We start from the raw sequence: 15,184 nt of genomic DNA on the forward strand, positions 1-15,184 counted from the left end.
GGGTGGGGTCAAAGCTAGACCCCCACCCCCTGACTCCTATTGGCTGGACCTATATAAGCACACATGTCAATCAATTGAGTTCTGAACGCTACTGTTCACATCAGTCAGACAGAGTAAGGCACTTCTGTGGGGTTTGTCAGCACACACACACACACACACACACACACACACACACACACACACTGGTTTTTATATCCATGATGAGACTGACAGCGATTCATCAGAGCTGTAATACTCACTGGAACCAGTTTCCAGTACCAGCGCTGTGGACACTGCAGAGAGAGAGAGACAAGCGTCAGTAGCACAGACTGGGTGAGTGTGTGTGTGTGTGTGTGTGTGTGTGTTCACTCACAGCAGGCTGCAGGTCAGTACAGGGGTTTGATTTTGGATTCTCTTCGACATCAGCGTTTTCCCGCAGTTTCTGATTGACCTGCACAAGAAATCCAGCAGTTTGATGTGTTTCTGACATTCCCTGCATCAACTAGAGTTTAACTGGATTTGATTAAGCTGCTCTCAGAAAGCTGTACATGCAATACGTTGTACATATAGCTGTGTTTGTTTTGCTGCGATCCCATTGGTCCGCTGGTTAGGCCAGTTATCCAATCACAGCCTCTGATGAGGGAAAGTCACATGAGGTTTGAGGGATTTATTCAGAAAATGTATTTCCATCATAGATTAGGCATGTCTTATCGGATTTAAAAAATATCCACCTCAATAATATGTTTTTAGGCACATTTTTAGAATGTATGCGCATCTTGGCATTTCCATCCGGCATTTCCATATCTTTACACAATATCCCTAAATTCACATAAAAACAGGTGGACGGAAACACAGCTATTGTCTGTTGTTTTATTTGTGTCGTTTCCCTGTAATACGTCCAGCTTATGCTTTATAGGTTTTTTTATACGTTTTTGACAAGTTTAGCCAAACCTTTATCTTTCTGTTCAATAAAATATTTTTTTTTGAGATCCTATTAGTCGCGTTCACACTGCAGTTGAATCCGGTTTCACTCCACTTCTGACTCTAGATCGGGCTTTAGGGTTCTAGGAGGAGGAACCTTGTTGATCCAGAAGAGCAGTTTATGCTTTATACGTTTCTTTATAAGTTTTTGTCAAGTTTAGCCAAGCCTTTATCTTTCTTTTTCTATGAAATTAATCTTTTCAGATCCTATTAGTCGCATTCACACTGCATTTGAATCCGGTTTCACTCTACTTCTGACTCTGCGGTGTGTTTGTGGCTTTAGGAACCTTGTTGATCCAGAAGAGCAGAGCGTTCTCCCAGCTCTTGCCGGCCCCGAACTGATCCGTGTCCTTCGACATCTTGACCCGACCCACTGTTTCCATAGCGCTCAGTGACATCAGCGCATCAATCACGGCCAGATGGGCCCCCTGCAACCAATCAGAGAACAGACACACATCCGTCAGCCAATCGAATCACATGCTCGCAGTGAGTCAGTGTGTCGTTCCCTCACCATGTCGAACAACTTGTTTAGATTCATGGCTTTGATTTTCTCACAGTTTAAGAGTAAAACATGTTTTTGAAAATATATATTTCATATAAAAATTGTAAATAGTATTTGTGCACATTTTTCATAACAATAAACTTAAAATTCTGTAACTTTTTTACTTCACTTTTTACAACTGTTTCCACTTCAGCAATAATCTGCCAAACGTCGTCTTTGAAAGAGATCAAACTTCAGTCAGTCGCTCTAAAGCATTCAAGATTTACAACAGTTTAAGCTGAAAATTCAATTTTCAGGTCTACGCTCAAAAAGTGAATAAATGTATTATAAATACAGCGAAAATGTAATTTAGTACCATAAAAAAAACCTAAAAATACAAAATATGAAATAAAAAACATTATCGGACTAAAATATGGTACATTCATTTCATAAAAAAAAAATGTTTTGGCCGACACGCGAAGAGCACCAGTGAACGAGTGAACGAGTAAGCGGTTACGGACACGGCTAGTGTGTGTTTCACTCACCATGTCGATGGGTGTGTGGCTCAGCTGTGCAGCGGTGACCGGCTCCTGCCGGTGTGTGTGTAGCGGGATCAGGGCGTAGCGGTCGAGCAGCTGCAGGAGTGAGTCGTGGCCTGTAGGGGGCGCTGTGACACCGGCCAGTGCAGATGAGGAGAACACACTGCAGTACAGACCAGCGGACAGCAGGAGGCGCTCTACAGCGGGACACACTCCTCCGTCCTGATCGAGCCCAGCGGGAACACTCTCTACACACACACACACACACACACACACACACATGAGAGACAAAGAGCGAATGAGGAGAACACACTGCAGTACAGACCAGCGGACAGCAGGAGGTGCTCTACAGCGGGACACACTCCTCCGTCCTGATCGAGCCCAGCGGGAACACTCTCTACACACACACACACACACACACACACACACACACACACATGAGAGACAAAGAGCGAATGAGGAGAACACACTGCAGTACAGACCAGCGGACAGCAGGAGGTGCTCTACAGCGGGACACACTCCTCCATCCTGATCGAGCCCAGCGGGAACACTCTCTACACACACACACACACACACACACACACACACACACACACACACACACTGATACACACACTGCTACACACACACACACACACACACACACACTGATACACACACACTGACCAACATCCTGAGTCTGAGCTCACAAATGATCTGAGACAAGGACGCACACGCACACACACACACACACACACACACACACACACACACACACACTCCCACATAGCCACATTGTTTCGGCCCAGGTCCGGCCCACATCTGGCAAAATCTGTGCATATTAAATAACTGTACACCATAACAGTGATTAGTGTTTCCATTAGTTGGGCTCTTAACTCTTATTATATCTTTTATCTCTTTGGCCGCTGTGACAGTGTGTGTGTCAAACACATTTGCAGCAGTAAAGGAAGCTAAAGTGAGATGAGATCAGGTGATGATGGTTTCCTGTTGATGGATCTTTTTTAAATTCTAAATATGTGCTTTTATTTTTTTGCTGTTGGTTTTGTTGTGACATTTAGTAGCTTTTCAGTGATGTTCTGAATTAATCTGTTTATCTAAATATTTGTGATTGTCACTATTGTTGAGATTCATACGCTGATTGTTGATATCTGTGTGTGTTAACTTTTCGTGCTCATGTTTGTTAAAATCTTCTGATTGTTATAATATTGCTGAAGCTCATGCTGCAGTAACACAGGGTTTGTGATGTGAATATATTAATGGAACAACACAATTGTTAGATTCAAAAGACATCAGTGAATTTCATGATGATTATAAAGCCATCAACAGGAAACCATCATCACCTGATCTCATTTCACTTTAGTTTTCTTTACTGCTGCAAATGTGTTTGACACACACACTGTCACAGCGGCCAAAAGAGACAAAAGATATAATAAGAGTTAAGAGCCCAACTAATGGAAACACTAATCACTGTAATGGTGACTTTAAATGAACCAGAGTTAAACCTCTGTTAATTCTCAATAAGAACTTCTGTAGACGTATGACAGAAATAAAGTCAGTCTGGTTAGTAATAAGTGAAGCTGGTAATGCTGTTTGTGGAGTTGTTTAATCCTCCTCTGCTGAGATCTTCACAGGTTTAATGTCTTCTTTTCTCTTCAGTTGATTTCATCTTAGACTGTGTCTGAAGTCAGTTGTAGTTCTTGTGTTTCTGCTCGTCTCTTTTTCTGTTCTCTTCTTTTCTTCAGGGATTCTGCTTGTTAACAGGCTTATTAAGGCTGAGATGACTCTATATTTAATATACACAGATTTTGTGGCTCAGATAAGGTCCAGTTCTGGTGTATTTCTCTGCTCTTGGCTGACATGTGGCATTGCTATGGCCTGCTTGTGGCCCAGATCTGGCAAACATGAGCGAGCCGCCCAAGAGACGTCATTCCACACTGCATGTGGGCCAGATCATCTTTCCACAGGTGCCAGATGTGGACCAGATCATCTTTCCACAGGTGCCAGATGTGGACCAGATCATCTTTCCACGTGTGCCAGATGTGGGCCGGATATGGGTGTTCAGTGGTCTACACTCACCTAAAGGATTATTAGGAACACCTGTTCAATTTCTCATTAATGCAATTATCTAATCAACCAATCACATGGCAGTTGCTTCAATGCATTTAGGGGTGTGGTCCTGGTCAAGACAATCTCCTGAACTCCAAACTGAATGTCAGAATGGGAAAGAAAGGTGATTTAAGCAATTTTGAGCGTGGCATGGTTGTTGGTGCCAGACGGGCCGGTCTGAGTATTTCACAATCTGCTCAGTTACTGGGATTTTCACACACAACCATTTCTAGGGTTTACAAAGAATGGTGTGAAAAGGGTAAAACATCCAGTGTGCGGCAGTCCTGTGGGCGAAAATGCCTTGTTGATGCTAGAGGTCAGAGGAGAATGGACCGACTGATTCAAGCTGATAGAAGAGCAACTTTGACTGAAATAACCACTCGTTACAACCGAGGTATGCAGCAAAGCATTTGTGAAGCCACAACACGCACAACCTTGAGGCGGATGGGCTACAACAGCAGAAGACCCCACCGGGTACCACTCATCTCCACAACAAATAGGAAAAAGAGGCTACAATTTGCACAAGCTCACCAAAATTGGACAGTTGAAGACTGAAAAAATGTTGCCTGGTCTGATGATTCTCGATTTCTGTTGAGACATTCAGATGGTAGAGTCAGAATTTGGCGTAAACAGAATGAGAACATGGATCCATCATGCCTTGTTACCACTGTGCAGGCTGGTGGTGGTGGTGTAATGGTGTGGGGGATGTTTTCTTGGCACACTTTAGGCCCCTTAGTGCCAATTGGGCATCGTTTAAATGCCACGGCCTACCTGAGCATTGTTTCTGACCATGTCCATCCCTTTATGACCACCATGTACCCATCCTCTGATGGCTACTTCCAGCAGGATAATGCACCATGTCACAAAGCTCGAATCATTTCAAATTGGTTTCTTGAACATGACAATGAGTTCACTGTACTAAAATTGCCCCCACAGTCACCAGATCTCAACCCAATAGAGCATCTTTGGGATGTGGTGGAACGGGAGCTTCGTGCCCTGGATGTGCATCCCACAAATCTCCATCAACTGCAAGATGCTATCCTATCAATATGGGCCAACATTTCTAAAGAATGCTTTCAGCACCTTGTTGAATCAATGCCACATAGAATTAAGGCAGTTCTGAAGGCGAAAGGGGGTCAAACACAGTATTAGTATGGTGTTCAATAATCCTTTAGGTGAGTGTATATACTAACATCACTAGAGCTTCACTTCTCCTGACCCACATCTGAGTCCTCTTCAGTCAGAGCTTTACTGGTGTCAGTGTTTACTGGTCTCAGTGTTTACTGGTCTCAGTGTGTTTACTGGTCTCAGAGTGTTTACTGGTCTCAGTGTTTACTGGTCTCAGTGTTTACTGGTCTCAGTGCTTACTGGTCTCAGTGCTTGCTGGTCTCAGTGTTTGCTGGTCTCAGTGTTTGCTGGTCTCAGTGTTTACTGGTCCTAAGTGTTTACTGGTCTAAGTGTTTACTGGTCTCAGTGTTTACTGGTCTCTGTGTTTACTGGTCTCTGTGTTTACTGGTCTCTGTGTTTACTGGTCTCAGTGTGTTTACTGGTGTCAGTGTGTTTACTGGTGTCAGTGTTTACTGGTCTCTGTGTTTACTGGTCTCTGTGTTTACTGGTCTCTGTGTTTACTGGTCTCAGTGTGTTTACTGGTCTCAGTGTGTTTACTGGTCTCAGTGTTTACTGGTCCCAGTGTTTACTGGTCCCAGTGTTTTCTGGACAGAGTTCTGGGTCATTATCACTAACAACCCCTTATGTTGATCAGTGTCATCCTGAAGGGGTTAACTGGAATGATGAGAGACTGAATGCACATACCACATAAAGATATGGACATAAATACTGATTTGAGTCTAAATGATTTTACACTGACAGAAGACAGGGAGTGTGGAGCGACTGAATGCTGCGATTGACCGATTTAGAGAATTTCAGAGTGACCTACATTACACACAGGCTGTATTAGTTTTGTAACGCGCGTGTGTTATCCTTTAACGTTAGTTCTCTTACCCAGCGCTGTTCCGTGGGTTCTTGGCTTCGTTCCTTTTTATTGGGTTATCACCACTGTAGGGAGGACACTGACAAGGAGCTCCGGTGATGACAACACTTGTTTATTGAACAATTCAGAGGCGACATCGTGAATGGCCGCAGCCGACTAAAGAGTGCATCTCATCTCTTCCTCTGTACTATCACAACTGCCCAGATTGATTTCTCCCCCGATCTAAATCACGGGGCACGTTCTCGCGATATTATCCCAAATCCTATTTAAAGTCATAGAACATTATAACTCTTAAATTTCACTTCCTACATAATACTCCCTTACCCAAGAAGAAATGTCCTCATTTCTATAACATAGTTCTTAAGACAATTTTTTTTTCTTAACATGTTTTCCAACATCTGTATCAAAGGGGTCGAAATTAACAAAACATGTTTAGCAATACAAAAACATATAACTCAAATAGACCCCTAACGGCATCAATATATATAATTATATATATAAGCATGCTCTAAATAAAGATTCCCATTGATTTAACTTTGCACCTAATATAAAGAACACATGAGAACAAAGAACATTTAGCAAATCAGTAAAGTGCAAAGTCCTTCAAATGGTAAGGCAACCGACGTGTCCTAGGGAGCACATCCCGAGTAGACACTGGAGTGTCAGGAACCTCATAAGCACTTGTTGACGGTCCAGCTTCAGGTGTGCACAGTGTTAGAGGAAGCAGTTCAGGGTTCAGGGTAACATGGCTGTCCTGTGCATTTTGCGCAGAGCTGGATGGTTGTGGGGTGCTAGGTCGTTGAATGTGAGGTTGCAACTGGGGCAATGGTGTGGGCTCCAATGGAACCTGGGGTGCAGGGAGTCCCGGTGGCACCGGTGTAATGTGAGGTGGGAGGAGTCCTGATAATGTATTCAGGGTATTCGGTTTAACAGGGGAGGAAGGGGGAGTAAGGGCGTGTGTGTTCTTCGAGTCTGTGATGTAAGGTTTCATGCGATTGTAGTGAATTATTTTTGCTTTTGCACATGGTTTGGATGCATCCCGTACTTCGAAATTAACAGGGGTGGAAATACCAGAGGGGCATATTGGTTGCAAAACCTCATAGGGGCCCACCCAACGTGGACACAGTTTGTTGTGGCGGTGGGCAGGATCATCCACTAACACCAAGTCACCACGGTTATAAGGAGTGTATTTTAAATGACGATCGTAGTTCAGGCGTTGTTGATCTTGTGCCCTGTCTCGGTAAGCAGTTGCAGAACGGTAAGCAGAGGTCAATCTTTTGCGCAGCTTGTTAGCATATGCTGCTGGCGTGCCCGCTGTCGCTGTACTAAGAGCATTATTATCCTGGAGCAGTGTGTCCAGGGAAATGCGTGCCTCCCGGCCATGAACCAAAAAGAAGGGTGTCAATCCTGTACTAGTGTGCTTGGTGGTGTTATAAGCCAATGCAACCTGCGGAAGGTGCTCGTCCCACTCTGTGCCCGATGCAAAAAGATGTTTGGAAAGTTCATCTTTCAGGGTACGATTAAAGCGCTCAACAGCCCCATCACATTGAGCGTGATAAGGGGACGTACGAAGCTTCTTGATGGATAGCAAGTTACAAAGATGCTTTATGAGGTCAGATTCAAACTGTCTGCCCTGGTCAGAGTGTAGGGCCTCAGGGACACCATGTTGTGGGATGTAGTGGTCAAAGATGCAACCTGCTACTGAGACAGCCGTTTGATCCTTCAATGGGTAGAGGTTGACAAACTTTGTGTACAGGTCCATCATTACTAGAACATAACGGTTACCCTTGGTAGACATTGGCAACTCTGTTATGTCTGCGGCCACTATTTGAAATGGACGGTCTGGAGAGATAGGAATGAGTGGTGCCTGTAGGCGGGGCACAGGGGAACGCCTTGACTGACAAGCAGCACATTGGGAGCAATGTTTAGCAATGTCTGACGACATGTAAGGCCAGTAAAAGGACCGCATGGCTCTATCCAACGTTTTGGCCAAACCATAATGACCCACTGAAGGGTGTCCATGGACATGACTGAGGATCTCAGGAATCAGCGATGTAGGAATGACAACTTGCAAGGCATTGTCACCTAAGGAATTGCGTAAATGTCTGCATAACACTCCATTATGAATGACGAGGCGGCGAAACTGTGCCCACAGTTTTCTGAGGTATGATGAAGCGTCACGTAGCCTCCATAAGGGTGGTCTACGTCCTGTTTCCATCCAAGAGAAAACAACAGCTAAATCTGGGTCTGACTTTTGTTGCCCCATGACGTTCCAATCACTTTGGATTTGAACCAGATTTGATGTTGTGTGGTTTGGAACAAGCATGGGCAAAGGGGCATTTTTGTCCATGGGCAGTGTTTGGGAGTGTGCCGACATCGGGTTTGCCTGCAAAGCTATTGATGTGGTCTGAGTTGCTGCCGAGACAGTCGACGTGTCGCTCTGAAGATACCTGTCCAGTTCCAGGGGATTGGTCTCTGGCCGCCTAGACATGGCATCTGCATTAAGGTGTTTAGCACCATTACGGTGAATGACATGCCAGTCATACAGGTCTAATTCTATAGCCCAACGCGCTCGTCTACCTGTAGGATCATGATCTAAAGGGAGTTTCTTTAGACCGACCAAAGGCTTATGATCAGTAACGATGGTGAACGGATGACAAGCAAGATAGTGTCGGAAATGACGGACTGACCACACAATGGCATACAATTCCCGATCAAAGGTAGACCATTTTCTTTCAGAGGCAGACAGCACATGGCTGGCATATGCAATGACATGCTCTTTTCCTTCCACTTGTTGTGAAAGAACAGAACCCAGTGAATGAAGGGAAGCATCAGTGTAAAGGATGAAGGGATTTGAAAAATTTGGAAATGCCATAATTGGTTGTGACGTCAGTTCCTGCTTCAGTACACTGAAAGCTTCATTTGCTTCTGCCGACCAAGAGAATGATACTCCTTTGTGTGTGAGATGGTACAAGGGTTCAGCTGTGCGTGCAAACTGTCTAATGAATCGACGATAGTATGAGCACAGACCCAGGAAAGCCCTGACCTGTGTGGCTGATGTTGGAATTGGCCATGTCTTGACTTTGTCTATGTTAGATGGGTCTGGCTCGACACCGGCACTCGAAACACGGTGGCCCAGGAAAGTAACAGAAGAACATGCCAGATGGCACTTGGACGGCTTAAGTTTGAGGCCAGCTGTACGAAATCGTTGAAAAACTTCCCGCAGATGCTGAAGGTGTTGTGGGAAATCAGCACTGTAGACGATAATATCATCTAAGTAGATTAAACAAATACTCCAGTGCAGACCCCGAAGTACAAGCTCCATTAAGCGCTGGAAACTGGGCGGGGCATTTGAGATTCCCATTGGCATCATACGGAATTGATATAAGCCTGTACCAGTGGAGAAAGCCGTTTTTTCTTTGTCATCTGGATTGAGTGGTATTTGCCAGTACCCAGCAGTTAGATCAATTGTGCTAAACACTCTGGCCCCAGAAAGTCTATCGAGGGTATCATCCACCCGAGGAAGAGGGTGTGAATCTTTGATCGTGACGTCATTGAGACGTCTGTAATCTACACAGAACCGGTGTGTGCCATCCTTTTTCCGTACAAGCACGACCGGAGCTGACCACGGACTGTGAGATTCCTCGATGATGTTGTGGTCCAAAAGCCTCGACAGCTCTTGTTGTAATACTGCCTGAGTAGCTGGTGACGTTCTATAAGGCCGCAGTTTTATTGGAGCAGCGTCACCCGTGTTGATACTATGTGCAACCAGGTTGGTTTTCCCATAGTCATGAGAATGGGAGCTAAAAATGTTAGCGAACTCTGTCAGCAGGCTTTTGAGCTGTGCCTGTTCTTCAGCGTTTAAGTGTGTGTCCTCCAAATGCACATCAGGCACTGGATGGACAGCTTCTGTGGAAGTAGTCACAGCTGAGACTAATGTATACTCATCAAGTGTACTGCCAGTGACAGAGAAAATCTGACCTAATGGACATCCAGCCTCAAGAGAGACCGTTTCGTTAGTCGGGTTAACCACTCTAACAATGCCCCTTCCCTTTTGAACTGATGTCAGTGTTCGAGCAACACCTAAAGTCACAACTGGAGGGGGCTGAGGTTCCAGTATACCAACATACGTGTCTGTGAAAGGATTCGCTACACCATTATCTCTGACAGAAATTGGGATTGCCATCTCTGACATAGGCGGGATGGTCACCTGAGCGACGCTGACAGCAGAACTCTGTACTGGAATCAGTGACTGGGGTGGTGAAAGAGGAACTGACGTGTTATACAGTTGTAAACTTGCATGTGGTATGTCAATAGTGACGGTGTGTTCAATTAAGAAATCCCATCCTATTAGAACAGGATGCGTAGCTGTGCGTACCACATGGAAAACATGAGAAAATGTTACATCTCCAATATGTATGGGAGCTATCACAGAGCCAATTATGTCCAATAACTGTCCAGTTACAGATGACGCTAACACAAATGACTTACTGATAGGCTGGGTAGACAAAACTGGGATCGATCTCCGACAGTCATCAGTAATGAGAGAGAGACCTGACCCAGTATCGACCAAAGCATGGAGTTCGGTACCCGCCAGTGCAATTTGAATGAATGGTGTAGGTGGAGTAGATTTAAGACTAACTGTACCAGAGTGGACCCTTATTGGGGATGAAGCTGGCATTTGGTCCCCAATGACAGCTTCTACTCGTTTCCCCGATGTGGTGAGAAAGGGTCCGTCACCTTGTGAGATTGGGAGAAATGTACATGTCGTGTGGGTGATCTTGGCGAACTTCGGGAATGGGGGGGTGGCGATGGAGAGCTGTGTCTGTGGTAACTGGAAGTTCTGTACTGTGGCCTTGGTGAGGGTGAACGAGCATGACGGGTTCTGTGTTCATATTCTAAATCAGGCCGGCGGTCTCGTGTAGGTGAGCGGTCAGAGCTAGAGCTACCATAATGATGTTTATGGGGGGTGTATTGGTCAGATTGTGTAGTGTGAGAAACTTGTGACTCACGACTGCGGGAGGAAGGGGAGTAGCTGCGCTGTCTTTGGCAAGAGAAGTCATCCTTTGGAAGTGCTTGGTCATTTTCTGAACGGCCATGGTAGCGTCGTGGAGGACACCAGTCATCCTGAGGGTGTTGCTGTCGACCTCTCTGTGTACGTTGTGAAGAGCAGCAGCAGTCCTGGCGGTAGTGATGATCGTCCCGGCGGTAATGATGATCGTCCCAGCGGTAATGATGATCGTCCCGGCGGTACTGATGATCTTCCCAATCAGGCTGGCGATGGCGTGCGGTGATGTCATAGTCCACAGCTGCGCAGGTCTGATGTGGAGAGTGTGTGGAAGACGTCACATCATCCTGAAGGCTGGAAATCCGCCGCGAGAGCTGGTCCATGCGCTCATCAGTTCGTCGAAGGTGAGACTGACGTAAGGAATGCAGGTCCGTTCGGAGTTCAGCAATGGCTGATGCTAGTTCAGTGATGTGAGTTGCAGTCACTGTGTTGGCCGATGGTTGTGAATTTACTGTCACAGGCATAACAGGTGAAGGGTTAGCAACACTAATGGCCAACTGAGCACGTTCACATTGAGTGGCCACTTTCAAGGCATTGTCTAAAGTTACAGCCCCGTGCTCATGGATTTTCAGTTGGAGTGATGGATCTAAGCCGGTCACAAATCTGCGAAAAATTTCACAATTCCGTGCGGCTGTATCGTACAGAGGAAATGCTTCAGTCACTAGATTTGTGAGCTCAGCAGCATAAACTTCCAGAGGTTCTTGTGGTTTACGGGGACGAGCATTCAAAAAAGTCTGAAATGTGGCCAAAAAAGTTGTACGTCCAAAAACAGTGCTCAAACTAGCTTTAGTCAAATCATAGTCAGCTTTCACCCCGGGGGAGAGAGACTGCCAGTATGCAAATGCTGAACCAGTAAGCTTTACTGGAAGAAGTTTGGCCTTATCCAGTGGTGCAGCTGAGACATTTAGTGCCACTTCAAATCTCTGTATCCATGCACTAAAAGGCTCTTTACCATCTCCAGAAAAATGAGCAGGAAGATCAATTTTAAATGGCAGATGTGAACTTGCTTCATCTACAGCGTGTCTGTCTCTCTGCACTGCAGCTGCGTCATTCTCGTCGTCCGCCATTTTAAGCGAGGGGGATGCACGTAATCCGAACTTGCAAAAAGAGCACGTGAAAAAAAAAATTAAACAGTCTTTAAACGGCTCTGCAGGTTAAAGCGGCGATATCCACGTCGTTCAATGCGAGAAAAAAACAAGCGTCCCAACAGAAAACAAGCCAACCGGCGCTGCCACCAGTGTAACGCGCGTGTGTTATCCTTTAACGTTAGTTCTCTTACCCAGCGCTGTTCCGTGGGTTCTTGGCTTCGTTCCTTTTTATTGGGTTATCACCACTGTAGGGAGGACACTGACAAGGAGCTCCGGTGATGACAACACTTGTTTATTGAACAATTCAGAGGCGACATCGTGAATGGCCGCAGCCGACTAAAGAGTGCATCTCATCTCTTCCTCTGTACTATCACAACTGCCCAGATTGATTTCTCCCCCGATCTAAATCACGGGGCACGTTCTCGCGATATTATCCCAAATCCTATTTAAAGTCATAGAACATTATAACTCTTAAATTTCACTTCCTACAGTTTTAACACACATGAATGACATTCTTGAACTATGAATGCATTGCAGAAAATGTCCCTGGACACGCGAAACGCACCGGGCCGCTTCAGACAATGACGCTCTGAAACTCCTGTTACGAGCGCGCGTGCACGTGCAAAAACAAAGACATTTCCGTGTGTCAGTGTGTGTGTGTGTGTGTGTTAATATTTCGGGTTTGTGGCGATTGTGAGATATTGATGTGTGTGTTAGAGCTTCTGCTTCATCACAGTTATGATCAACCGTTGAATCACGCGTAGAGTCGCGGTGACGCCCTCATCACACACACACACACACACACACACACACACACAGGCCCTCTGCCTCTGTTAAACCAGCTGTGGGCGCGCGCGCGCGCGGATGCTGAATGATGGTGCTGATGCTGAGGATACAAACACACACACACACGCTGAGGTTTACCTTCAGGGCTCCGGCTCAGGATCCAGCTCACACTGGCCCGGGTCTTGGCTCGGGTGGGGTCGTACCGGTCCAGTGGGCAGAGGTCCGGCACCGGCGCGCTCTTCTTTACCGCGGACGCGTCCATCATGCGCGGCGCGGCGCGAGGACGCGTTACCGGAGACGAGGTCGGATAACGAGCGAAAACGCGAGTCTTACAGTGTCATTCTTCCGTCTAATGTCCGTGTCACCAAGAGAACCGCATCCCGGAGCCGCCCATCATCCCCGTGCCCCGCGCGCGTCAGGTGTCCTGCTGCAGCTGTCAATCAAACCCGCCGCGGCCAATCACAAGCGAGGGGGGCGGAGCAACTGTGAAAGAAAGAAAGAAAGAAAGGAAGGAAGGAAGGAAGGAAGGAAGGAAGGAAGGAAGGAAGGAAGGAAGGAAGAAAGAAAGAAAGAAAGAAAGAAAGAAAGAAAGAAAGAAAGTAAGAAAGAAAGAGAGAGAGAGAAAGAAAGGAAGAAAGACAGAAAGAAAGAAAGGAAATAAAGAGAGAGAGAGAGAAAGAAAGGAAGAAAGACAGAAAGAAAGAAAGAAAGAAAGGAAGAAAGAGAGAGAGGAAGAAAGGAAGAAAGAAAGAAAGAAAGGAAGAAAGAGAGAGAGAGAGAAAGGAAGAAAGACAGAAAGAAAGAAAGGAAGAAAGAGAGAGAGAGAGAGAGAAAGAAAGGAAGAAAGACAGAAAGAAAGAAAGAAAGGAAATAAAGAGAGAGAGAGAGAAAGAAAGGAAGAAAGACAGAAAGAAAGAAAGAAAGAAAGAAAGAAAGAAAGAAAGAAAGAAAGAAAGAAAGGAAGAAAGAGAGAGAGGAAGAAAGGAAGAAAGAAAGAAAGAAAGAAAGAAAGGAAGAAAGAGAGAGAGAGAGAAAGGAAGAAAGACAGAAAGAAAGAAAGGAAGAAAGAGAGAGAGAGAGAAAGAAAGGAAGAAAGACAGCAAGAAAGAAAGAAAGAAAGAAAGAAAGAAAGACGTTGTGTGAACGGTGATTCGCAATGTTTCTAAGACGTTTTTTTTTTTAGAACGTTCGAAAGTTAATTTGCAATATTACAAGAACATAACATTCAGCAAATATCAATAACATAAAGAGGTTCCGAGAATGTTGTTTCGGGAACGTTTTTTCAACGTTCATCAAGTAAAAACATCATACAGACAATAAAAAACAGCATCTTATGTTTTCTCTCAACATCATGAGAAAGCGTATGAAATATTCACCCTTTCACGCATAGACAACAGTGGACAGCTGTTCAGAAATTCAAAAAGTATTTTCTTCCGTATGAAAGAAAGAAAGAAAGAAAGAAAGAAAGAGAGAGAGAGAGAGAGAGAGAGAGAGAGAGAGAGAGAGAGAGAGAGAGAGAGAAAGAAAGAAAGAAAGAAAGAGAGAGAGAGAGAAAGAAAGAAAGAGATAGAGAGAGAGAGAGAAAGAAAGAAAGAAAGAAAGAAAGAAAGAAAGAAAGAAAGAAAGAAAGAAAGAAAGAAAGAAAGCACACACACACACACACACACACACACACACACACACACACACACACACACACACACACACACACACACACTCGCATCAGCTGAACAGAACAATGAAACACTGACTTCATACACACTCGCTAGGGAACCTGCACTCACACACTCATCCAGCAGAGGGCGCTGAACATCAACAGCTCGTGTAAGAGCTCAGATAGACCAGGGCCCGTATTCCTAAAGAATTTTTGTGCAAAAAGTGGCTCCTAGCGGCCAAATTCTAAGAAAATTCTCAGAGTCATGACGTTTTCTTAGAATTTCCCCTAAAAGTGACACAAAATCCCAGTTAATATAAAAGCTATTCCTCAAGATTCCTAGCGCTTAAAAGGGCTCCTAAGGCGAGATCTGCTAAGAGCAGGGAAGAGGACTTTTAGTGGCTTAGGAGTTCCCCTAAGCAGCTGCACAAAACCTTTTTTTCTCCATTTTCTGTGTTTGTAGGATATTTGTTAACAAGCCTTCATAAATAGACCAGCCAGCAATCACAGAC

General features: G+C 45.1%; 1 protein-coding gene and 1 long non-coding RNA gene across 3 annotated transcripts in view; both read right to left on the reverse strand.

Moving 5' to 3' along the window:
- LOC309495371 (calmodulin-regulated spectrin-associated protein 3) overlaps positions 1–13,565 on the reverse strand; it is a 26,667-nt gene extending 13,102 nt beyond the window's left edge. For both annotated transcript variants that reach the window (XM_082165060.1, XM_082165059.1), the window contains exons 1-5: positions 13,157–13,565; positions 1,987–2,228; positions 1,248–1,388; positions 353–430; positions 240–272 (exon numbers count right to left, since the gene is read on the reverse strand). In XM_082165060.1, coding sequence (XP_082021186.1) covers positions 240–272; positions 353–430; positions 1,248–1,388; positions 1,987–2,228; positions 13,157–13,283 — 621 coding nt within the window. In that variant the 5' untranslated portion in view covers positions 13,284–13,565. The remainder of the gene's footprint in view (positions 1–239; positions 273–352; positions 431–1,247; positions 1,389–1,986; positions 2,229–13,156) is intronic.
- LOC309495512 lies at positions 4,858–13,150 on the reverse strand. The gene is made up of 2 exons (XR_014204708.1): positions 12,715–13,150; positions 4,858–6,034 (listed from the first exon to the last, which is right to left on the reverse strand). It is a non-coding gene; the product is annotated as an uncharacterized lncRNA (long non-coding RNA).
- Positions 13,566–15,184: the final 1,619 nt, after the last annotated feature.

The sequence above is a fragment of the Leuciscus leuciscus genome (assembly GCF_965113295.1).
Source record: "Leuciscus leuciscus genome assembly, chromosome: 3".
Classification (NCBI taxonomy): domain Eukaryota; kingdom Metazoa; phylum Chordata; class Actinopteri; order Cypriniformes; family Leuciscidae; genus Leuciscus; species Leuciscus leuciscus.